This window comes from Ambystoma mexicanum, chromosome 3q (assembly GCF_040938575.1).
Source record: "Ambystoma mexicanum isolate Mex_15411 chromosome 3q, UKY_AmexF1_1, whole genome shotgun sequence".
NCBI classification, from domain to species: Eukaryota; Metazoa; Chordata; class Amphibia; order Caudata; family Ambystomatidae; genus Ambystoma; species Ambystoma mexicanum.
This window is the reverse complement of record NC_090926.1, coordinates 465,464,028-465,488,111: the sequence shown is the minus strand read 5'-3', so window position 1 is coordinate 465,488,111 and position 24,084 is coordinate 465,464,028. Positions and strand designations below refer to the sequence as shown.

The 24,084-nt window shown below is 48.0% G+C and overlaps 1 protein-coding gene across 1 annotated transcript in view; it reads left to right on the top strand.

Annotated features, from left to right (window-relative positions):
• The window catches only part of IK (IK cytokine), a 433,474-nt gene that overhangs the window by 130,949 nt on the left and 278,441 nt on the right, over nt 1-24,084 (top strand). Inside the window, exon 11 of the mRNA XM_069654229.1 lies at nt 1,306-1,345. Within this exon, the coding sequence (XP_069510330.1) occupies nt 1,306-1,345 (40 nt within the window). The remainder of the gene's footprint in view (nt 1-1,305; nt 1,346-24,084) is intronic.

Sequence of the window (24,084 nt, the reverse complement as noted above, 5' to 3'; positions counted from 1 at the left end):
AGAACACAAGTGTAAAACATGCATCAAAACACATGAAAGTGTGGGAAAAAAGGTTCACACACTTTCCTGGTAAAAAAAAAGCAAGTCCTCAAAATCCAGCAAAGTTGCTGGGGGGTCTCTAAGGTGAAGGGAATTAGCACATTTATGAGAATTCTCCCTAACACATGCAGAGTAAATCTCAAGAAGGACCTTTCCACAAAGAAATGGTGAAAAAAGACAGGGCCATTTTGACAAAAATGGCACCCTTTGTTGCTTTTACTGCAGCTGCGAACGCAGCCCACAGTAAATGCACACCACGGTAGTTAAAAAGAAACCACTGCCACCAGCCATTCGGTGAGGAAAGGGTAACATAAAAATGTTACATGAGAAGCTAGGCAAAGGGGATACTAGGTAACCCCTCCAGCACCCTATTGTAAGATAGTGTTTGCTGGGGCTAGAAAGTTACACATGTAAGTAAAGTCAATTTCACTTTATTGCCCTTGGAAACAGTAGTTTATGCAAGAGAAGGTATTTAAACCTTTGGGAAATCAAAGACTTCCCTGTGCCACTGCACTGAAGGTGATGTGTGACGCAATGTAACCAATGTCTATGGAGTTTGTCAGACTCCACAACCAAAAGAAACGCAGAGTTCATAATCGCATTTAAAATACATGAGAGAGTGGGGGGAAAAAAGGGTCTTGCTCTCTCCAGCTAAAAAAATCAAGTCCTCAAAATCCAGCAAAGTTGCTGGGGGGTCTCTAAGGTGGAGGGAATGGAGGGAATTAGCACATTTCTGAGCATACTCCCTAACAACAATCCTGAATGAATGTGTGTCCTTAAGTATCTTTATATTTATATATATATATATATATATATATATATATATATTTATATTTGCAACTGATTGATTTCAGGCATGAATTGGCACACCTTAAAGTGGATGCTCTGCCCATTTAAATCCTTGCTCATCCAACTTCCTACACAGATCAAGGATAAGTTTAACTGGTCCTGAATTTTGAGCCTCCTCGAGCTTCCCCCATGACTTCAGCCTCACATTTATTTATGCTATAGCTTTCAAGGTGCACCTCACTTGAGAATAACTCACTGTGAAATATGTAGTTTGGCATGTTTGCTGCTATCCTTTGTAAGTTAAATAAATGATTTTAGATTAATCTTCATGGTTCCCTGTTTCTAGTTCACAAGGAAAATTGCATTGGTGTTTTTGGATGTTAATGAAACGTCAGTTCTTTCATATTTTTTTTTTATTGTACTGAAAGCAAATAGGGGTACTTCACCACTGATCACCTCTTTCCTCTGTCATTGCAGGAAAACTGGATGAAAAGAAAGCTCCGGAAGCTGATCTGAGGTAAGGTTTTATTGTTGGCATATGGCACTGGTTTGTAGTTTTCAATTGTGATCCAGTGCTAGAAGAAATGTGGGAATGGATACGATATCTGGCTTCTGAGCGGTTATAAAGTAGCTTTGGGTATCCTTCTCAAATTGTGTCTTATCGTCTGGAATTCCTTGCACTTTTGCTCTTGGTCCAAGCCCACTTTAATAGAGATCTCAAGAACTATCAGATGGCAGATTACCTAAATATTCCATGTGACATGGCATCCCTTCTGAGGGTCGAGGGCTGTTACAGGGTTCCCTTCGTCGCCGCTGAGGAGCAGCAGAGTCCCATGTGCCCGAAAACACCCTCCAAAGTAAAGCATGTATATGGATGGGGATGAAAGCTCCCTGTGTGCTCCTTCTGTCTCTGGGCATAACAAATAGGCATGGTTCTTAAAATCACCAAAGGGAAGACACAGAAAGCCAGACAATTGTTCAGTTATTTTGTTTTGCCTGGTAGTCCGACCACAAAGAGGAGCAACATTTAAGACCTGAGTAATCCATATGAACACATTGTATATGTTTTTGTTAGGTAAGATTTTCATAGCACAGATAAATCTTCCTGACCTGTATCAACCCCAGAACTTTTGTTTTTACTAGTGGATTATTTTTCCTTACACCTCTGTGAGTGGGAACCTTATTCCACACTCACAGAATATTTTACTTTTTTTTATGGGTGTCCGTTTTGAGATTTTCCACAGTGTCTTTTAAAGGTTGTCCTTATTAGGGCCAATTTTCATGTCTGTGCTAAATTTCTCCCACCTTAGAGACACCCAGCTCTTTTGCTGGACTTGGGACCTTTTAATTTGAACTCCTGAGTGAGTGGGACATTTTTCTCATGCTCTCATGTGTTTTCCCTGATTTGGATTTTGTTTTCACAGTTTTTGGAGTCTGACAAACTCAATAGGCATCTGCTTTTTGTATAGTGACACACAGCACCCTCAGTGCAGTGTCGCTGAGAAATCCTTTGGATTTCTCTTAAGGTTTAAATACCCTTTCTTGGGTGAACTACTGTTCCCAAGAATAGTAAGGTGAAATTGATCTTACTTACCTTACTGCTTTGTAGGTCCAGCACACACCATCTTATGTGGAGTGTTGGGGGGGGTTACCTAGTAGCCCCTTATCCTTTTTTCTCATGTAACATATTTTGTTACCCTAGCAATGATAAATCATCCTGACCTGTGTCAATCCCAGAACTTTTTTGCTTTAGTGCTGGATTATTTTTCCTTATACCTCAGTGGGTGGGATCCTTTTTCGACACGCACACGGTCTTTTACTCTTTTTATGGGTGTCCTTTTTTAGACTCTCCATAGTGCCTTTTTAATGTTATCCTCTTGGACAAGCTTGCGACAATAAGTGCCTGTTGTTGCCCCAGGGGCTCCCCTTTTAACTTTCTCTGGCACCTTGAGAGAACTACAGTTCCCAAGAGTGGAAAGGATCTTTGGATCCCTTTTACATTTTATTAAGTGAGACCAGCATCCGCCACCTTACGTAGAGTACTGGGGAGATACTGAGTTTCCCCTTTCTCCTTTTTAAATGTCACATTTATGTTACAAGGACAAACTTGCCACTAATGGCTGGTGGCAGTGATACCTTTATTAATTTGGTGCACCTTTACCACGGGCGTGTGCACCCCCCTCGGTGCTCATTTTACCAAAATGGCCCATGTCTTGTTTCTTTCGCCATTTTAGTGTTCCTTGTTCTTTCTTGTTCCTTCCCCTGACATCCAGGGCGGGAAATTCATTTGTATGATTTTTTATCTTCGGCGGGAGCCCCATGGACTCACCGCCCAGGCTCCAGTCTGTCTGTGAAGGCAGGAAGCGAGGAAGGAGTCCAAAACTCCCCAGCCCTTTGTCTTCCTCCTTGCCTGAATGGGGACAGATCCCAGTGGGAGGCTGGTTGTCCTGATTGGACAACCAGATCGCCCCTTGTTGTAAAATGCAGGGAGAGAATGCAGAAGTTGTGCTGAAGTTCCTCTTAAATACTCCAAACCTGGAAGCTGAAGACAAAGTCGACCACTGGAACCAAAACTGAAGAGGATGATGAAGGAAAAGCGACTGAGACGATTTCCAGAGAGCCCGCTGTGTAACCGGAGCCTGCTGAAGCCCTTCCTTCCAATCGACCTGGGAACACCGAAAACGACACCGACCCTAGTGAGACCCACTATATTCAAGAAGACCTGCATTTTTAGCCATCCCACGCCATGCTGCGACCTTGCAGGACTGCAATACCATGGGACCACAAGCCATCACGCTATGCACGGTCTTCCGAATCACACAAACTTGTGGCCATCCTGCGGGATCTCCCGAGACACGAAACAAGTCCGAAAAGTCCCCTCACCAGAATGCTTGACCTTTGTAATAACGAGAATCCAACTGGTGATATTCAGTCTTCTTCTGTGCTCCTGAAAATGCGCCAAATCCACAGAGCTGCGTCCAGCAGCGAGGAAAACCTTGCCAAGAGCCTTCCCTGTTGATTCCTGCTGCAAAATCCCTTCCAAAATCCCTTCTCCCGAGCTGTGAGTCCCCCAGGATGTTTTGCTGGACTCTTGGATTTTATCTGACTCTCTTGAGTGAGTGGGAACCTTTTTCCACACTCCTTCTTTTATTCTGTACTTGGGAACGCTTTTTTTAAAATCTCGTTATACTTTTTCATGGAGTTATGCCTTCCTCCATATTTTCTGGCCATCTACCTTTTACTATTGCAGCTCACAGCACTTTCTGTGCAGTGTTGCTGCAAGCTTTTTGAGCTTCTTTTTTTATTTTACATGGGTTAACTTATGTTACCAGGGCAAGGGGGATACACTTCTGTCCCTCCTGTATTTTATCTTGTGAGATCAGCACACCCCACCTTATGTGGAGTGCTGAGGGCTAACATTGTCTCCCTTTTCTTACTGTTTCAGTAACTTTTAGTTACAGTTACAAGTTCAACTGACAGGCTGGTGGCAGTGTACCTTTTTGCATGTCTTTTTGTGTACTTTTACTGCACGACTTTTGTCGCAGTCTGCCATCGCAGCTGCCACAAGGGACACTAGGGTCACCATTTGCCTAAAATGGTGGCTGTACTTTTTTAAGCCCTGTTCATGCTGACTTGCTCTTCAGTTCAATCCTTTATTCAATTTGGATTTCTCCATTAGCAGCAGAACAGTTAAATTTAAATACATACAGACATACACCATATTATTACAATTTACCTTCACTTATACAGTCATTAGAATGGATGTCCTTCTATTGATTGCTCTAAAAACATAATTATATAAGTCATACAAAACTTCCTCATCATTATACTCCATAATAAAACGAAATGCAACACGGTAACATTGAATATTTAGTACTTTAAAATAATTAGAAAACGTTTTTGCAAGTAAGTACTGTGGGCATAAAAGTAATGTGACCCAGGTCCTCAACACGATCCTGAATAGTGGCATTTCCTAGACCTATCTTTATGCTCCCACCTCGTTCTCTCCTTCAAGGTTAACAGATTCAACCTCGTCATTGTTATAAGTCTTCTGCAGGGCCGTGATCTGACTGAACAAATTTGCCTGCCCCATATGTGAGTTATCTTAGGGCTGCAAATGAAGCAAGTGAGGGGCAGTAAATGTGCCACCCCGCCATTTCTCTCCAGGTCCCATTTCCTTACTTTCCGCTTTGCCATGCTTACAATATGCGACAGCATACAACTAGACGGACGAACCTTATAAGGGATTTGCTACGTATTCAGTGACTTGTTAGTTGAGCCTTCTACCTTCCTGAGGTGTAGGGGGTAGTCTTGGTAGGTCTTTTGTCTTTGACAGGCTTTCCCTAGAAATCTGGCCAAAGTGCTTTTGAGTGCCTCAAAGAACAGGAAATGGGGGGAGGTAACCGAAACTCCCCATGTCTTTGTCCTGCAGTGTGCCTGCCTGGAACGAGTTTGTACTGGGAGGCCGGCTATCCTCATGGACAGCTGGACCCCCCCGATTTGCATGAAAAGCTTGAATGGTGATTTATGGGGAGAATTCTCAAAAATATGCCAATACCCTTCACCTTGGAGAACCCCAGCAACTTTGCTGGATTTTGAGGACTTGATTTTTTTACCTGGAGTGTGAGCCTTTTTCCCGCTCTCTCATGTATTTTGCTGTGTGTTTTATTCTTGTATTTTCTTTGGATATGGAGTTTAACCAACTCGCATTCATAGAAGGACTTCCCAGCAACTTCCAAGCGACCGACCGAGCCGTTGTTACTGCTGAAGACCCGACCCCAAATTCCGAGCGACAGGGAAGATCTCTTGAAGACAACTTCCTCCCATGGAGTGGTGGGACCAACCTGTCTGAAGCCCACCACAAACCGCCGTGCCATTTTGCTGTGCAACTTTGTATGAAACGCAGATCCGGCTGTTAGGCAAGATTTTGTGCAGTACCCTTTGGGTGCACTACAACAACCTTGACCTCCTGGCAATAGGAACCCAACCTTTGGTATAACTCTGTACTACACAGGTTGGTAGTGTGGCTGATCAGCCAGGCTTATCTGAAGAGGTGTCAATGTGAGCAGTAGGGGGGTTACACAGAGATACACAGTGACAAGTATTCAAACAAACACTGTCGAGGTTTCTTGATTAAACAATTATTAATTTAACAGTCAGTTTGAATAAGCCTTCTTCAGAAGGGGCAATATAATAGTAACACACAAATACACTTCAAAATACACACTCTTAGTTTCTCTAAATCAGCAAGTACCCATTTGGGATGGCACACACACTTCCTACACCCTCAGGTGACTTAAATAGCTAGGACACTGTGGACATTGATTTGTCACTGGTACATTTAGAGCAATACTGAGATGAGTGTTAAAGTAAAGAGGTTTCAGAATAAAACAAGTGATCACACAAATATTCTGAAGCAGGGAAGTACTTCTGAACCCCCAATGCAAAATAAATTAACCCTTTCCTGGAGGGAAGGTGAGACACAAGCAGGAGAGAAGAGTCATGCAGGGAGCCAGGCCAGCCAATGTCAATTGGGCAAAAGTCTAGGTGAGCTAATAATAATAATAATTTAGCATTTATATAGCGATACGAAACTTCAGGTATCTGAGCGCTGCCTATTATTACCCATGGTGTGTGGTGCTCATTTATAGACCTCCGAAGGATGCAGTGGCGGCTGGTGAGTTTGAAAGCTGGTGGGGCGTAAATTTCCCAGGGCGAATTTAGCAGCGAGCGTGCGAGCCCACCCCTCCAAAGGGGTTACGGGGGAGTATGGGGGGGTTCTCCCCCCCTTGACATTTTTGGAAAAATGGCCTACAAAATGTGCAATTTACTGTCCAAAAAACCCACAGAAATATGAAAAAAGCATTCGGTTTTTCTTACGTGTGCAAGTGTGATGGTGTATTTTACAGCAGCTTGTATTGAGAATAGCTGGTACTATGGTGTATGCATAAAGAAATTCATTATATAGTCAGTAATGATGGAAACATTTGCACCAAGCACTCATTGTCAACACATCTGCACATTCTGCAGGGTGTGTGTTGTTTGCCGTAGGTCAGTGTGTTATAATGTGACCCTCTCACTTCCTGTTACTGAACTTGCACGATCAGAATGTCACAAGGCCTAGTAGGACCGTTATTGTTATCTTTCTCCCTTGTTCCCCCCCCCCCCATTTGTTTGTCTTGTGGCGCCTTGCAGCACCAATTGTTGCATAGGCACCATACAAATATCCAATAAAATAAATAACTAAATCTGGCATATTCCCATTCACCCCCATTGCTGCAGCGCCTGCGCCCATAGCCAGAGCTCCGTGATTTGATTCAGCAAACTAATGCGATTCTCTCCTCACCTTATCACTCTTGAAATCAAAGCTAAAGCTGGGCCTTGAGGTCCTGGCGCTGTGGGCCTTAAACTGAATTTTCAGCCCCCTGACAACTGGCCCGATACAACAGGCCCACATCGGAGAACAAGATGACAAAGCATCCCAAGAGTTGACAATCCTCAGACAATAGGAGCAACACCAGACAAGAAATCAAGAAGTTAGTACAGCGGGCCAGATCCCCACGCCACCCACCCCTGACCCACTCCTGAATGCACCAGCTATAAAATGCAACTTTCAAAACCTGTTACAGGACTGAAATACATGCGAGAGAGGTAGAGCTTTCTCAAAAGATCTCGAGGACAAGCTGGTAGCAGAGGTGGAGAGGCGTGAGGATGATCTCGAAAATTCTGCATGTGAACAGTCCTATGATCTGGCAATGTTATCCACGAGAACCTCGAAGCCTTCAACAAACAACTGCTCCTAAAGCAAGAGGACATAGAAAATCCACCTAAAAGAAACAACGCTCAAATCATGGGTTTACCCAGCCAGGACCGGAACCTGGAGGGCTATGTTCAAAGTCTTCAAAAAGACTTTGAACAAAGATCCTCTCTCTCCCAGATGAGGAACAGATTGCTCTGCACCACACACATAAAGTGTACCCAACCTTTCAATGGAGCAATGGGCTAACGTCTGAGGTACTCACAAGAGTTCACTACTACAATGTCTAAGAAAAAAACTCTTGAAGCCATCATGACCAAGAGTGACATTTGTTACAGGGAGAGCAAGTTACTTCTCTTTCAAGACAGTGGATACATGTTGCTCCTTCACAGACATAACCTCCTGGCCCAAGGGTAAAAACATTGTGCATCAGTGGGGATTCCTTTGCTCACTGCTTTTTGCTCTACCTATTGTCACTATACCCTACTAACCCCCTCCCTCCTCCCTGCACACTTTTTTCAGATCCACCAGAGCGCCAGGGGACCATTCAGATGGTGATAGTGCACGGTACAAGTACCCTTTAACATTAACACCTTTGGAAGTGTGCATTGTCCAAAGTGTATTCTGCAGGGCTGCTCCAATTCACGCAGGACCGTGCTGCTCAGTCTTTCTAGTGAGGAGAAAGGGGATGCCGTTGTTCCAAAGAGCGTTATTTGCTGACCAAAAACACAGGTAACCAAATACAATCATTAGAATATGAGAAACGCCTCTGCATTCACAAATGTGTCTGCTCGTCAAGTGGTATGCTGTACAGAATGTAGCATGCATGCCAGGTAGTTGCAAAGCTGGCCTCTACCCACAGGATGGCATTGCCATGTGCACGCAGTGTTAAACAACCACCTCAATAAATAAGTAAACACATACATGAGCGCATTCATTAAGCACAGCAATTAGTGGGAAAACCAAAGACATCCTTAAAATGCGACCCGAAGGTTGGCCACCAGGGGGCGCGCGGATGCAGTCCTTGTCCGCGTGAGCTCCCGTCGCACGGTCCCCTAAATTGGATTGAGCCCCCGTTTTTAGGGACCCCCCCGGACTGGAACTGGGCGTAGGGGTGTCGGAAGAGCCCCCCCGCAACACAACGAAATCCCGACCAAAATCGGCCAAGAACTCCTGGAGAAAAAGCCCTGGGCGTTTCGCGCCGGAAAACGAAACCAACAGTGCCCAGAACGAGCACCACGCTGCAGTGCCCAGAGTCCCCGGCAACTTTGCGCGCTTCGACCCACGGTGCGGGGACAACGCCCAGACGCCCGCGCACCCCACCCACGCAGGAACGACCCGCTGATGGAATCCGTGTTCACCGGCACAAGGCGGGAGACGAACCTCCACGCGATGCGACTCCAGCGAACCCCGCCGAGATAACAAGTAAGTGCGTACATTGGCACTTCCCGCCTGCTCTCGCACGACTCTACACCTGCAATTCGCCCCCCCCCGCCGAGGAGCAAACCAGCCCAGTGCAGTGGGTCGGGGCCCCACGCGAAGCAGCATAGACCCCGGAGTCCCTCCTGCACCCGGCTTCACCGGCGCTTCGACCACACAGGCCTGCACAAGCAGGGCCCCGCTCTGTCAGGCCCACGGAAGGCGGCGGCGGCATCGCGGAGCACCCGCGACCTCCCTGCGTCACACGTGGTGGTCAGAAGGTGGTCCCCCGTCCACCCAGACGACACCGTAGAACAAGACTTCACAGGGTGGACCCAACTTATCACTTCGGTCCGGACCCCACCAACGGAAGGCCCTCATTACGCAGCCAAAGAAAATAGTCATAAGGAGGGGGACGAACCCAACACGGCGTGACCCGCAAGAAGAGGGTGACCCCGAGACACGTATACCGCACAGATCCAATGACCGTCACGACTCCAGAGCTCTACATGGGGGGCACTCTCTAGCCCTAACTCTCCTTAAACACACTGGAGAACTGCCTTGTCACGCACCGCTGGGGGAATGGCCCCCTGACTCATCGCTGTCCCCTCGGGCACACCAGCGACTCCAAGAAAGATACAGGGGCGTGTGCCTCCTCAGCGGTATCCACAGCTAACTCACCCAAAAGTCCAGAACGGGTTCTCACAAGCGCATGAACCCCCAACAGAAACTCGCCATCTACGCCTACAACGCAAACCCCGGCCCTGCCGGCGACCTGGGGATGGCGTCTCCAACAACCCCGACCCCGGATGGGGACACACCGGCAACGAAAGGCGACATTGCAGGCCTGCTCGCAGAGATCAGGAACATGGGTGCCAGCATTGGTGGGAAAATTGATAAACTCACACAGCGGATTGACAACATTGAGAACAGGGTCGAAGGGATTGAAAATAACCAGGTAGCAATTGATACCCTTGAGACCCAGTTGTCACTGAGGATAAGCGACCTAGAGAAGAAGGAACAAGAGTGCAAGCTGAAGATGGACGATTTGGAGAATCGAGAAAGAAGAAATAACCTGCGATTTTTCGGCATCCCAGAAAAAGAAGGGGAAACTGAAGAGGACCTGAAAACGACCATACATGATATCATAAAGCTCCTTGTTGCCGACGACAATATAGATGAACCCAAAACGGAACGCGTCCACAGGGCGGGAGGGCCACTCGGGGGACCCCGGTCCGTCCTGGCCCGATTTCACCATTATCGAGACAGATCGAGGGTGTTAGAAAAGGCAAAGAATGGAGGCAGCATCACCCTGAGCGGGGCACACATAACGATTTATCAGGATCTCTCCTCCTTAACCCTCGCAATGAGGAAAATGTGCAAACCGCTCACCACATGGCTTAAATCTCGAGACATAAGATATAGATGGGGATACCCCTTCTCCCTCTCCTTCGAACACGAAGGATCGAGAATCAAACTGTCTTCGGAGAGAGAAATTAAGGCCTGCATCCTCGACCTATTAGGTGATCACTCTCAAGAAGAGGAGACCGACCACGCACCCCGCGAAGATAGGGAATGGCGAATACAAGGCCCGAAGAGGAGGAAAGTTAAAGGCTCGAGAAAATACCGCAGAGGAAATGGCTCACCAGAGGGATTGAGTTGATCATACTCCACCGCACTTCCACTCATCTAATTTGCAAGCTAAAATGAGAGCGAAGGACATTGCTTGTGTAGGGTGTTTCGACCCTACCCGTGCTCACCTAACAAGTACACTTGGAGGGGGGGTTCCAGGGGGCTCTAAAGTTGATATTGATGTACAAACTGCAAGGGGACTGTGAAGCAACGGTCTCCACTGGTGGTTCGGTTATGAGCCAGTGCTGCCAACTCGGCTCAATCGAACGCCACCGAACACATGGGGGGAGGGGGAGGGAAGGAAGGGGAAGGGGAACGGAAGCTGATTACGTGTCAACAACATGGATATGCGGCTCACTCAGGGAGATAGGTACGTGGCCCCCCGGTTACCACGGGGAAACAATAAAAGGATCAGCGCGACCAGGTGACCTGAAACACCACCGTCGTGATGACGGCTGAGGCATGCCCCAGGGGCAACATGAGGGTGGGCACATTGAATGTGAAAGGCCTGAACTCGCCCACAAAAAGGTCCCTCGTCTATAGAGAGTTCCGGAGGTCGGGACTTGATATCCTTCTCCTACAGGAGACGAAATATGTGAGAGGCGAAGAAAGATCGATCTTGGGGAAGCGAACGGGGCTGGAGTTCTGGGGATCGGGCCCACTGCGCAAAGGTGGGGTGGGGATCTTGGTCAGAAAAGGAATAGATCTGGTGGTCACGAAGGTTTGGGCGGACGTAGAGGGCCGAGCGCTACTTGTCACGGGCACCATAGGTAAACTAGCTATTACAGTGGCCACGATTTACTCCCCAAATGCAGGTCAGATCCGATACCTCTCCAAAACAATACCCAAGATCATGCTGGAAGCAACCGGCCATGTAATATTAGGTGGGGACTTCAACATGTGGGCGGACCCCGACATGGATTGGCACCCTGGCAATCCCCAAACAAAGGTCAAACCCACTGGGGACTACACTCAATTTAATAAGATGGTGGAATTGTATGGCTTGATGGACGTGTGGCGTTGTAAGCACCCCACAGATAAACGGTATACCTTTTTCTCAGCCCCACATAACACACACACCCGCATAGATTACCTCTTCCTTTCAAGAGACATATGTGATACAGCCTCTAGCTCAGATATCGTTACAATTTCATGGTCAGATCACGATATGGTACGAGCCGAATTGTCACGGGGCTCCCTTCCAGTGGGGAGGGGTAGATGGTGTTGTAATGAATCACTTTGGAAGGATGCAGTTTTTAAACAAGAAATGCAAACCGCAATTGAGGAATACTTCCAACTGAATGACAATGGCGAGGTCGCCAAGCAGGTGGTCTGGGAGGCGGCCAAAGCCACATGGAGAGGGGTTTTAATAAGGGAAGGGGCCAGTAAAAAAAGGGAGAGGGCTTTGATTGAAAACAGGCTCCGCAAGGAAATTACCCAGCTAGAGACGGGAACCCCCACTAATGGGGTTGCGGACTCTGAACGGGTCTTAGAAGCTAGGAAGAAAAGGGAGGAACTCCGTCTCCTAGAACATGAACTAATAGCCCGCAAACTTGTCCTCTTGAAGCAGAAGTTTTACGAGAAAGGGGACAAAGCTGACGCGCTATTGGCAGCTAGACTACGGGCCCAGCAAGCCGACAGAAGGGTACACGAACTATCTGATTCCGAAAATACCCCAGAAGAGCCCCAAACCACCATCCCTGAAAAATTTGCCAACTTTTTTGAAGCCTTGTACACCCCCGACGGAGAACCCGACATACCAAACATCCAAACATACCTGAACGACATCGACATGCCCGAGATTACAGTCACGGAAGCCGAATCCCTTGACAGCCCCATAACAAGTGCGGAGATCCATGAAGCAATAAAGAGACTCACATCAGGTAAATCCCCGGGGGAGGATGGCTTCTCGGCAGGATTTTATAAAACGTTTGCAACACAACTCACTCCCTTCCTCACCGATCTCTTCAATCAGATCCTGAAGACAGGGAAACCCCCCGATTCATTCACGAGGGCGATCATTGTGGTTATTCCAAAGGAGGGGAGAGACCCCGCGAGATGTGGCTCCTATCGCCCAATCTCTTTATTAAACTTAGACGCGAAAATATACGCCAGGGTCCTAGCCGCTAGACTCGAATCGTTCCTCCCCCGTCTCATCCACGCAGACCAAGTAGGTTTCATATTAGGCCGTCAAGGCGCTGACACTATGCGCAAAACCCTTCACTTGATACACACCTCCCATACCCTCCATACCAACCCTGCGCTGCTCTCTATTGATGCGGAAAAAGCGTTCGATAGGGTAGAGTGGGACTTCCTAATGAAGGTCCTTCAGAAGATAGGACTTGGCCCCAACTTAAGAAAGGGAATACAAGCAATATATTCAGCTCCCTCGGCATCGGTCCATGTGAATGGAGAATATTCTAGGTGGTTCCGACTGACGCGTGGTACCAGGCAGGGATGCCCCCTCTCAGCTATCTTGTTCGCCCTATCGCTAGAACCAGTGGCATGCAAAATCAGACAAGACCTTGGTGTAGAGGGCATACGTCTGGGAGGCGTAGAGTACAAACTAGCGCTATACGCGGACGACATACTACTACACGTAGTCAACCCAGAGATCTCCATCCCTCGAGCCATTTTCCTACTTGAGGAATACGGCCGCTTGTCGGGGTTCAAGATCAACCGCGCTAAGTCAGTCCTTTTCCCCTTACAAGGTGACCCAACTACGAACGTGGAAAGATATTCCTCCCTGGGGCTAACGATCGAACACCACACATTACAATACCTAGGGATTCGAATCACCAAAAATATTGCCTCTCTCTACGAAGCAAATTTTCCCCAGCTCTTAACTAAACTCCGGTCTGACCTCGCTAGATGGGGTAAACTCACGATATCGTGGTTGGGCAGGCTCAATGCGATAAAAATGACTTGCCTCCCCCGGTTCCTTTACCCATTCCAGATGCTCCCAATCGAGATCCCTCAAAGGTACTTCGTAGATGTCAGGAAGGAAATTCTAAAATTTCTCTGGCAAGGAAAGAAGCCCCGTATAGCATATGCCACCCTTACAATGCCCAAAGATAAAGGAGGGGTAGGACTACCTGACCTGAAAAAATACCATGCAGCAGCCCAGCTCCGTCTACTCGTCCCCCACCTGCGCAACTACAGTGAACCACAATGGGTAGCAATGGACAACCACTACCTTGCACCCGCAACACTTGGAGAATGGATGTGGGCACCACGGAAACGGGTCTTGGGAAGGACAAGAAACCACCCACTATTTGTAGCCCTGTGGGACATCTGGAGGGAGGGAATGGACATGAAATGCATTACAACTTGGCCGTCCCCACTAAGCCACTTATGGTCACCAGGCATCAACAACCATATCCCCAACGTAGAAAGATTTCAGACCTGGTATGAGGCGGGACTTGAGCGGGTGGGTCAGCTTCTCCGCACCGACTCCTTCATCACCTTGCCAGCCCTAACAGAGATCTTAAACATAGGAACTCTATCCGCTTTTCACTACCTCCAAATTAAAGGAGTCCTGACGAGGGAGGTGTGGAAGGATAAACTGAGCAGAGATCTCACCCCATTTGAAAGACTGCTAGACTCCAAGACTGATAGGAAGGGACTGATCTCAATGATGTACAAGCTGCTGTTGGAGGGAGGTAATGGGTCGACATATACTCTTCGAACACGATGGGAAAATGACATGGGGATTGAAATTGAAGACGAACTATGGGACAAAATGTGCTCCATGGCCACACGCACCTCTATATCAAGCCAATACAAATTACACTCCATCAAGCTCCTACACCGCTGGCAATATGACCCACACAGACTATCAAAGATGTATCAAGCATCATCCCCCCTTTGTTGGCGCGAATGCGGTCAAATAGCTGATTACTGGCATATGTGGTGGAGCTGCCCTGGGGTCCAGATTTTCTGGGATGAGGTGCTGGGCTGGATAAGGCACACGGATGGGATCCAGAGAGCCCTGACCCCGCAACTGGTGCTGTTTAGTCTTGAGGCGGAGGATGGCGAATGGACGAAGGTCCAGGGAGTAGTCCCCCACTTATTACTTGCGGCGAGGGCACTGATAGCGACCAAATGGAAATCATTGTTGACCCCTAGTAAGAAAGAATGGATTAATGTCGTCTTAAATCTTTGCACGATGGAAAAGATAACGGCATCACTCCATGGCAGAACGTTACAATGTGAGCTCTTATGGTCCGACTTCCTGAGCGCATACACGTCCACTACGGAACCAACCCACAGCGAAGATGACTCTCTACCCTGAAAGGACAGGACCAGACCACCCTCCTCCTCCAGGGACGGCCCCACCACCGCTTCGCCATAGATCTTCCCCCATCCCAGTAGACACAACCATCCCAGGCCTGTAGCCACACCCCCCTCATGAACACGCCCATAGCAGAACTCATCTGACCTAGCACTGACCCACAACAAACACCCTGACCATGATGCCAAAATTTCCAAATGACCAGTCTTCCATTCCGGGGGGGAGGGGGGAGGGAGTATTGATTTTAAATTTGTCGGGGGAAAAGAGATGACATACTTGTATGTGTTGTTGGCCCCCCTATGTTCTTCCGTTTATGTATGCTCTATAGCTGCACCTCACGATCACCAGGAAGAACCTGACCTGAACAGATACTCGTTGTTATTTCAAACGACATTCTCAGTCTGTACTTCTCTGTTCATGTGCAATGTTTACTTTGAAAATTCAATAAAAACAAATTTAAAAAAAAAAAAAATGCGACCCGAAGTTGCCCGACGTCACGTGTGTAGCAAGGCAAACGTGAACACACACACACACCTGGCAAGTATGGGTACCACATCCCAAAGTTTTACGCGCAGTTGATGTTGTAGAAGAAAACGGCAATAACGTCAATTAAATGCACCAGCGTCGTCAGGCGAAGACAAACTTTCCAAAGCAATATTCCTGTCAGCAACATATATTGAGTAATTCTCTAAGCTCCTGAACATCTGCCCCGGGTGCATCCTACAGCTCTGCTCAACTCCCCGGCATCTGCATCATGGCAGTGGGCAGTGTCATTGTTAAAAGGGAAACATGCAGTCAGAAAGTTTGCACACGTGCCTCAGGAACGAACCGGCACTGCTGAGTTCCAGCAAAGCTGCAAGGGGTTCAGCGCTGGCAGCGATGGAAGAGACAAGTCCGGATTTACCAGAGGGTCGGAGGAAGGCAGCCGGGTGGCGTTCAGCCCCACCAGAGAAGGCAGAGTCTGGGACATCCAGTTGGAAATCATTGCGCCCAGCTTGAGAAGGGCACTCATCACTGTGGAGCTGATCAGCCGCGGCCCGCGACCACTCCGCATCATGCTAATTGTGCCGTTTTATATTTTCTGCATTTTTCGACAAAAAATGCCGAAAATATAAAACGGCACATTTTGGATGGATTGGAGATTCTGTAACGCGGCCCGCACTGGGCAGCAGCAGCACGCCTGCCTGGGTCTTGCTGTCCGCGTGGACCAAGGCCGTTGGGCCTTGGCACACGGACCTGGGGTAAAAAAGGCCCAGGCCTGGCGGCCCCCGCCTTGGTGGTAGGCGGGCCCGGGCCCGCTACCACCAGGCCCGCCCGCCGGAGACTCGAAAACAAGGCCCCATTAAGTTGACCGCAGTCAGTAATACTGAAAGACGTAGGCCTGGCCTACACGTCTTTCAGTGTTGCTGACTGGGGCTGTGGTCCGTGGGCCACGTCCCCGCCCGGGCCCAAAAACACAAACAAATCTGCTGGGACCACCTGGCTACTACTTACCCGCCGGCTCCTAGCCAGGGTCCAGGCCGTCTCTGCTGGGCTGGTGGATGGTCTTCAGGGCCGGGCAGCTGGGCTTGCGTCGACTCGTGACTCCTGCCGTCGTGTCGTCTAAAGAGAGTGTGAAGGTGGCGCAGGTACACCCACACACCCCCAGCACCAGAGATCTGCATAGATACAGTAATGTCATTGGCTGTTTGCCAGCCAATGCAAGGGTTGTCATTGGCTGGCAAACAGCCAATGACATTACTGTGTCCATGCAGGGGAGGGGAGGGAATTTCAGTGACGAGGGACGACCCGGACCTAGTGCGCTGTTTACGCACATTTTAGACTGGCGGGGCCACCCCTGAAGCGCCCCACCAGCCTTCTAATTAAAGGGGGCTTACGTAGAGTGCGTGGAGCTATGAGCTCCACTCACTTTACTATTGAAGAAAAAAGCGTAAAACGGGACGCGCCCCGCTGTGTTAACAGCCGGGCCCGGCCCTTTATCATTGTTGCCTTGCCACAGCGCCCCCGCGCTGTTGGCAAAGGAAATGCAAGCTAAAAGAGATTCAATCGGAGAAGTTCTCAGATTGAATCTCTTTTAGCTTCCTCTTTCTTTTCTCCTTCTTTTCTGGGGGGGCGGCGCCCGGCCGCCCCATGATAGCAGCCGCCACTGGAAGGATGAAAGGCTGAGTTTGGCCCTGCCAGGATTCGAACCTGCATCAGCAAGCTCTGCACAGATGTCAAAGCGAGCGCTCTACTCGCTGTGCTATCGGACCGGCTGAAGCACTTCTTGCAGGTAAGTAAAAGTCTTGCACAATGTTTTAGAAGTCTTTGTAGAAAAAGTAGAATCAATGTAGGGCCACAAGCTGCGAAGCTTGTGAGAGGTAGAAGATGCAAGCAACTCTACAGAAGTAACCAAGACCAGTCTCAACTGAGATCAAGTAAGGCTACCACAACAAGAGGTAAGTTCTCTTAGACTGTACAGTACCTTTGGTTAGAAGAAACGGTTCCAGCTGGCTTCTGTTCCTGTGTGGCTCTGCAGATCCTTGTGTTCCTGGGACTCAGTCGTGGAGACAAGGGGGAGGACTTCTGGGGACTCCTGCAACACAACGGGATGGTCGGTGACAGAAAAGGATAAACTTGTATTCAGCAGCACTTTGCGGTGGTTTCAGCTCCTCGCGTGTCAGCAAATAGCACTACTGCAGACTCTCGGATACCACTCTGGACTTTCCTCGCATCTGGGGTCCAGCACTCTGTTGAGGTGGCTCAGGCTTGGCCAGTCCTGCTTACTGGGAGTCCGGGGGATCTTCCAGCAGCTAGGGCCCGACTTAAAAGTGATGCACTCTGTTATGCAAGATTGTATGCAGTACCCTTTGGGTGAACTAAAACAACCCTGACCTCCTGGCACTAGGAACCCAACCTTTGGTTTAAGTCTGTACTACACAGGTTGGTAGCATGTTGAGCAGCTAGGCCTATCTCAAGGGGGGTCAATGTGAGCTGTAGGGGAGTTAAACAGAGATTCACAGTGACAAGTATTCAAATATACACTTAAATACAAGGTTTCTTGAATAAACAATTATTGATTTGTCAGTTAGAATAAGCCTTCAGAAGGGAGCAATGTAAAAGCAACACACAAATGCACTCTGAAACGATACACTGTTAGTTTCTAAATCAGTAAAGACCCTTTTGTGATGGCCCGCAGTCGCAACCTGCCCCTTCAGGTGACTTCAAATAACTTACTGTTGCATTTACAATGCTCTTAGAACTTGGTCAAAGAAAAAGGTTATTAGAACAACAAGAGACCACAAATCTTCTTAGGCAGGCTGTGACAGACCACTCAGACAAGGTAGATAAGTTTAACCAAAATCAGTCTTTATTGACTAATTTTTAAGAAAAGAAAAGGAAAACGTTAATTCAAGTATCAGTTCTCTTTCCAGCCGAGATGACTCATGGGGTTTCTGCGAGTGTAAGGCTGAAATCTCTGTTTAGTGTTCGTAAGCCCACTGGTATGGACTTGTGGACTCCTCGCTTCCAAACCGATTCTGAAATGAGAAAGAGAACTCCCCATCAGTCCTTCGTCTCTCTTTGCTTTATATAGGGCCCGGCCACTCTTGACCCAATCAGGACTCTCCTTCTATCCGAGGATATAAAAACCCTCCCAAGCCCCGCCCCCTTCCTTCCGTGCTCCCAGTCGCCATGATGTCTCTCCGCCATGTGCCACGAGGTGAAGATTGGGGTTTTTACAGTCAGAGGTCCCTAGCTTTGGTAAGGATAAAGACCTTCTAATATCCTTCTTCTTGGTCTCTTTTCTCTGTTTTACGAGGGTGAGGTTATACGGTTCTTTTGCTTCTCTTTGTTCCGTTCCCCGTTTGTGCCGTCTTGGCCCAACAACCTCTCCCCGTTGGTCGTTCGTACTGCGGAACACGCGGCACACCCCGGCAGACCCTTGTTCCATCTGGTCGCCTGTGTTGTGGTTTCTGCGTTCCTTGCCCGTAGGTTCCTCGCCATTTCTCAACGCCGCTACCGGCCGTGTGTTAGGGTTTCCACTATCCGCATTCAGGCAACACAATTCGCGGATTGCACCCAGGTCTACCCCCGACCACAATTGACTGTTTCCTTCAGTGTCTTCCTCCTCCTCCTTTCGGTTTGTACGTTCAGGTTCGAGTTTTGTTTTTCCAGTGTCCACCTCACTGCTTCCCGCAGGCCCCTCCGTTGTTTCCGGGTATTTGGTGTTCGCATTGCGTCCCATGGCCTCTGATGCAGTCTGGCTGTTACACAGGCAAATACCTTTGGATTCCCTAAGCAGAGTCATTACAGGCTAAGCCAAAGTCAATGGGCAAAAGTCTTAGATACAGGATGAAGCACTTCTGGTAGGTAAGTAAGAAAAGTCTTTTCACAATGTTTTAGAAGTCTTTGAAGAAAAGAAGAATCTATGTAGGGCCACAAGTTGTTTAGGCTTTTGAGTAGTAGAAGATTCAAGGAACTCTACAGTAAGAGGTAAGTTCTCTCAGACTTTACAGTACCTTTGGATTGAAGAAAAAGTGCAGCAAATTACTTCTGTTCCTGTGCAGCTCTGCAGATCTCTCTGTTCCTGGGCCTTAGTCGTGGGGACAAGAGGGAGAACTTCTGGGGACTCCTGCACTGCAATGGGACGGTCACCGCTCGCAACCGGCAATCTTCAAACAAGTGGCACTTCGGTGTTTCAGCTCCTCACGACTACCAGAAATACAATGTGGTTTCTGGCTCTTCGAGATGGACTTTCCTTGCTTCTGGGTCCCGCACTCTGTTGAGAGGGCTCTGGCTCCGTCAGTCCTGCTTCCTGGGAGTCTTGGCCAACTTAAAAGCAACGCACACAATCTGGTGTTCCTCTCCCTTGCTGTTCGGTTTCCAGCAGCAACTCTGTGGAAATTCAACCAGTTCCGAGAAGATGTCCAGGTGGCATACTTTGGAGTTGATTGGTCCCACCAACTCAAAGGGGAGAAGTCCTCCTTGCAGGGGCTTCTCTGTCGATACGAATTTGGAGTTTCAGCACAGCAGCAGGGCTTCACTGGGCAAACCAATGGTCCAGGAGTTGCAGCAGGCGTCCTCTTCAAGTTCTTATTCGGTTCCTTCGTCCAGTGGTCGACTCTGCCTTCCAAGCCAAAATCCTCGCCTTTTATTTAGTTATCTCCCATTCATTTCAACCTAGCTGTCAGTCACCCAGCAGGGGGCTGTCCTTGCCGGACAATCGCCACAGAGTGCATTTGGGTCTCCCAGGAGACTAAGCACAGGGAGTTTTGGGCACCTCCCTCACTTCCTGTCCCCACCAGACACCCTGGAGCCAGAGGTGGGCTTCACTCGTGAATCCCGCCAAAGGCAAAGCGAACAAAGGGACCAACCCTGGGTTGGCGCGCAGAGTAAATCTCAAGAAGGACCTGTCCACAAAGAAATGGCAAAAAAAGAAGACCGGAGCCCTTTTGACAAAAATGGCACTCTTCGGTGCTTTACTGCAGCTGCGAACACAGCCTGCGGTAAATGCACACCACAGTAGTTAAAAGTAAACCACTGCCACCAGCCATTCATCGAGGAAATGGTAACATAAAAATGTTACATGAGAAGCTAGACAAAGGGGATACTAAGTAACCCCTCCAACACCCTATTGTAAGATAGTGTGTGCTGGGTCTAGAAAGTTACAAGATGCAAGTAAAGTCAATTTCACTTAACTGAGCTTGGAGACGGTAGTATATCCCATAGAAGGTATTTAAACCTTTGGGAAATCTGGAAGACTTCCCTGTGCCACTGCACTGAAGGTGCTGTGTCACAATGCAAAGATGATGCCTATGGAGTTTGGCAGACTCCCAAGTCAGAAGCAACCGAGTCCAAATCACAGAAAATACATGAGAGAGTCCAGCAAAAAGATCTGGGGGTCTCTTGAGAGGAATTAGCACATTTCTGAGAATTCTCCCTAACAACAAGGCTGGTGCAGTCTCCCACAGGGTACTGCATACAACCTTGCCTAACAGCCCACAGCGAACTCAAGGTAAGTAAAACCCATATACTTTTTTAACCTCACAATGAAGTCCAGGTTAGATCTTTCCCAGATATACAAGTACCTTATGTATGACCTATGAGGGACAGTTGAAACCAAAGACACTCTCTGTGAGTCGGTCTACAACAGTACAGGGAAAGCAAACCCCAAAGTTACACTTTACTGAATGACTAAAAGTTATTCTAGGTAGGTAAAACCTAATGCAGACTTATTCCTGACAGGCTTTGCAGCAAGTCAGGGGAAGCAAGACCCAGTTGGGGAACACTCCTACAATTATCCGAACAGGAATAATCTGGTGAAACCAACGCATTACTTTTGGGAAGAGGCACAACCTAACCACAGATCAGTAATATACCTTCACATCTACTTTCTATTAGTATGGCTACACGGTTTCTAAGGAAAGAAAGATGTTAACCATACTTTTAAGAATAGTGCATCACACATCCAAGGTAAGTAAGAACCTTTGTAACTGTTCACTCTTACACTCACCAACCAACTCTTTTACAAGTAAGTAACTTTTAAACACTTATTTTCTTTTCTAGGCAAAAGACCCAATCCTTAGACGTCTTTCCCTTATTCTTGGAGCATGAGTGCTCTCAGTGGCAGAAGGGGGGGGTCACTAGGGTCTAGTGGTCGACAGACCGTGTCAGAATAGGTTCTTAACTAGCAAAAGTCAGTTCCTCAGGAAGACTGCTCAAACAGGTGAGTACTTTACTTCTAGAGTTAGAAGACGGTTCAGGGGATTCACAGACCTTAGCAGGATTCTAGCAGTGGGACTGGGTGTACTGGACGAGAGGCCTCCCCATCACATAAAACATCCCACAGCTACACAGAAATCCTAAGAGACTTAAAGGTAAGTACATACCCAATCCAACACAGTACCTCAGCATTGAAGAAGATTTTTTAGCAGGAGGCCTTCAGGATCTGCAGCCAAATACCCAGTCAGTGGATTCCTTGTCGTGGTGACTGAAAACAAGACCTCAGACGGAACTTTGCTGCAGGGATCAATGGAGGCAGCTCTAGGCAAGGTTTTCCTCATGGCTGAGGATTTGGCACCTGTTCAAGGAGCACAGAAGAAGACAGGAAATCGCAGTTGAATTCTCGTCGTTATAAAGGTCCAGCACTCTGGTGAGGGGACTTTTCAGACTCGATTCGTGTCTCTGGAGATACACCAGGATGCCCACGAAGTTTCAGCGAGATTCGGAATTCGGAAGACCGTGCACCGCACAATGTCCCGAGGTCCTAGGGTATTGGGGTATTGCAGCCCTGCAAGGTCGCAGCAACACGTGGGATGGCTCAAAAGGCAGGTCTTCTTGAGTCTAGTCGGTCTCACCAGGCTCTGGGTCAGGGTCAAATTTTACGGAGTCCCCCAGGTCGATTGGAAGGAAGGGCTACAGCCGGCTCTCTGGTCTCTGCAAATCGTTTCAGCCGATTTTCCTTCATCCTCTTTGGTTCCAGTGGTTGACTTGTCTTCAGCTTCCAGGTTCGCAGTATTTAACAGGAACTACAGCACAACTTCTGCATTTTACAACCAGGGCGGTCTGGTTCTCCAATCGGGACAGCCAGCCCCCCACTGGGATTTGTCCCCATTCAGGCAAGGAGGAAGACAAAAGGCTGCAGAGCTTTGGACTCCTCCCTCGCTTCCTGCCTTCACAGACAGACTGGAGCCTGGACGGGAATTCCAGGGGACTCCTGCCGAAGATGCAAATCACACAAAGGAATTTCCCACCCCGGATGTCCGGGGAAGGAACAAGAAAGGACTAGAAACACTAAAATGACGACGGGGCCATTTTGGTAACATGAGCACCCTTCGGTGCCTTTACTGTAGCTGTGAACACAGCCCCCGGCAAAGGTGCACCAAATTAATACAAGGTATCACTTCCAGCAGCCATTGAAGGTAAGCCTGTCGATGTAACAGAATTGTTACAGTTTTAGTGTGAAAGGGGATACATTGTATCTACTCAGCCCTCCACATAAGGTGGGGGGTGCTGGTTTCACTTAACAAAATAAAATGTAAAAAGGATCCAAAGATCCTTTCTACCCTTGAGAACTGTAGTTCTCTCAAGTTTAGCCAGATTAAGTTAAAAGGGGAGCCCCTAGTGCAACCCAGCAACAACCGGCACTTACTGCCAAAAAGTTGTTAAAGAGGATAACTTTTAAAAGGACACTATGGAGAGTCACACCCATAAAAAGAGTAAACGATTCTGCGAGTGTGGAAAAAGGTTCCCACTCAGAGGTGTAAAAGCAAAAAGTTCTGGGGTAGACCCAGGTCAGGAAGATTTACCATTACTGTGAAAATCTTACCTAACATCTCTTCATTGGCTATACTTTATCTGATGGCTCCACCTGAGACCACCTCTAAAATGATGATAATGAAAAAATGCAATTTCTTTACCTCTGGATTGGTCAGTACATTTATGTTGGGGAGAATTCTCTGTTAAGGCTAATTTCCCAAACCTAGTGAGTCCCCCAGCAGCTTTGCTGGATTTTTGGGGTTTATTTTTTTCTCCTGCTAGGAGTGAGACTCTTTTTCTCCTACTCTTAGACATGATTTGAGGTGTTCCTTTGACTTTGTATGTGTTCTATGGGCTATGGGGTCCTTTACCCCATAGGGTTTCATGTGTTTTTGATATGTGGGTTACACAGCACCCTCCGTGCAGTAACCCAGGGGTGTCGTAGCGACCCCCAAACATAAACTCCATACCCTGGGACTGACTACTGTCTCCCAGGGCATGTAAAGTCACCATTGGCTTTACTAGTCTCAAATTGTGAACAGAACCAGTACAAACCATCATATTGTGGACGTAGTGGTCGGGGCAATTCGATTGCCCCGTGGTCTGTTGTTCGAGGGGGCACTGTCCCGTCCCCCCGACCGAGTTTTGGCTGGTGGCGGTGGATACTACTTTTTATATTCAACCGCAAATATATTCCTATGGGATTTTCCCATTGTTCGAGGCTACCACTTTTTATATAGCCTCGAACATACCGCTGGTTTATTAAATGAATATAAATGCATCGGTTGGTATTTTTTGCCGAAACTTGGTTCCAAAATGGTGTTTGTGTTCGCTTCTGTGACTCCAACCCAAGTCGAGCCCTTTGTTCCACTTTTTGGCGGGCTTCTCCACAGAAGCCTCCAAAAGTGGAGCCACT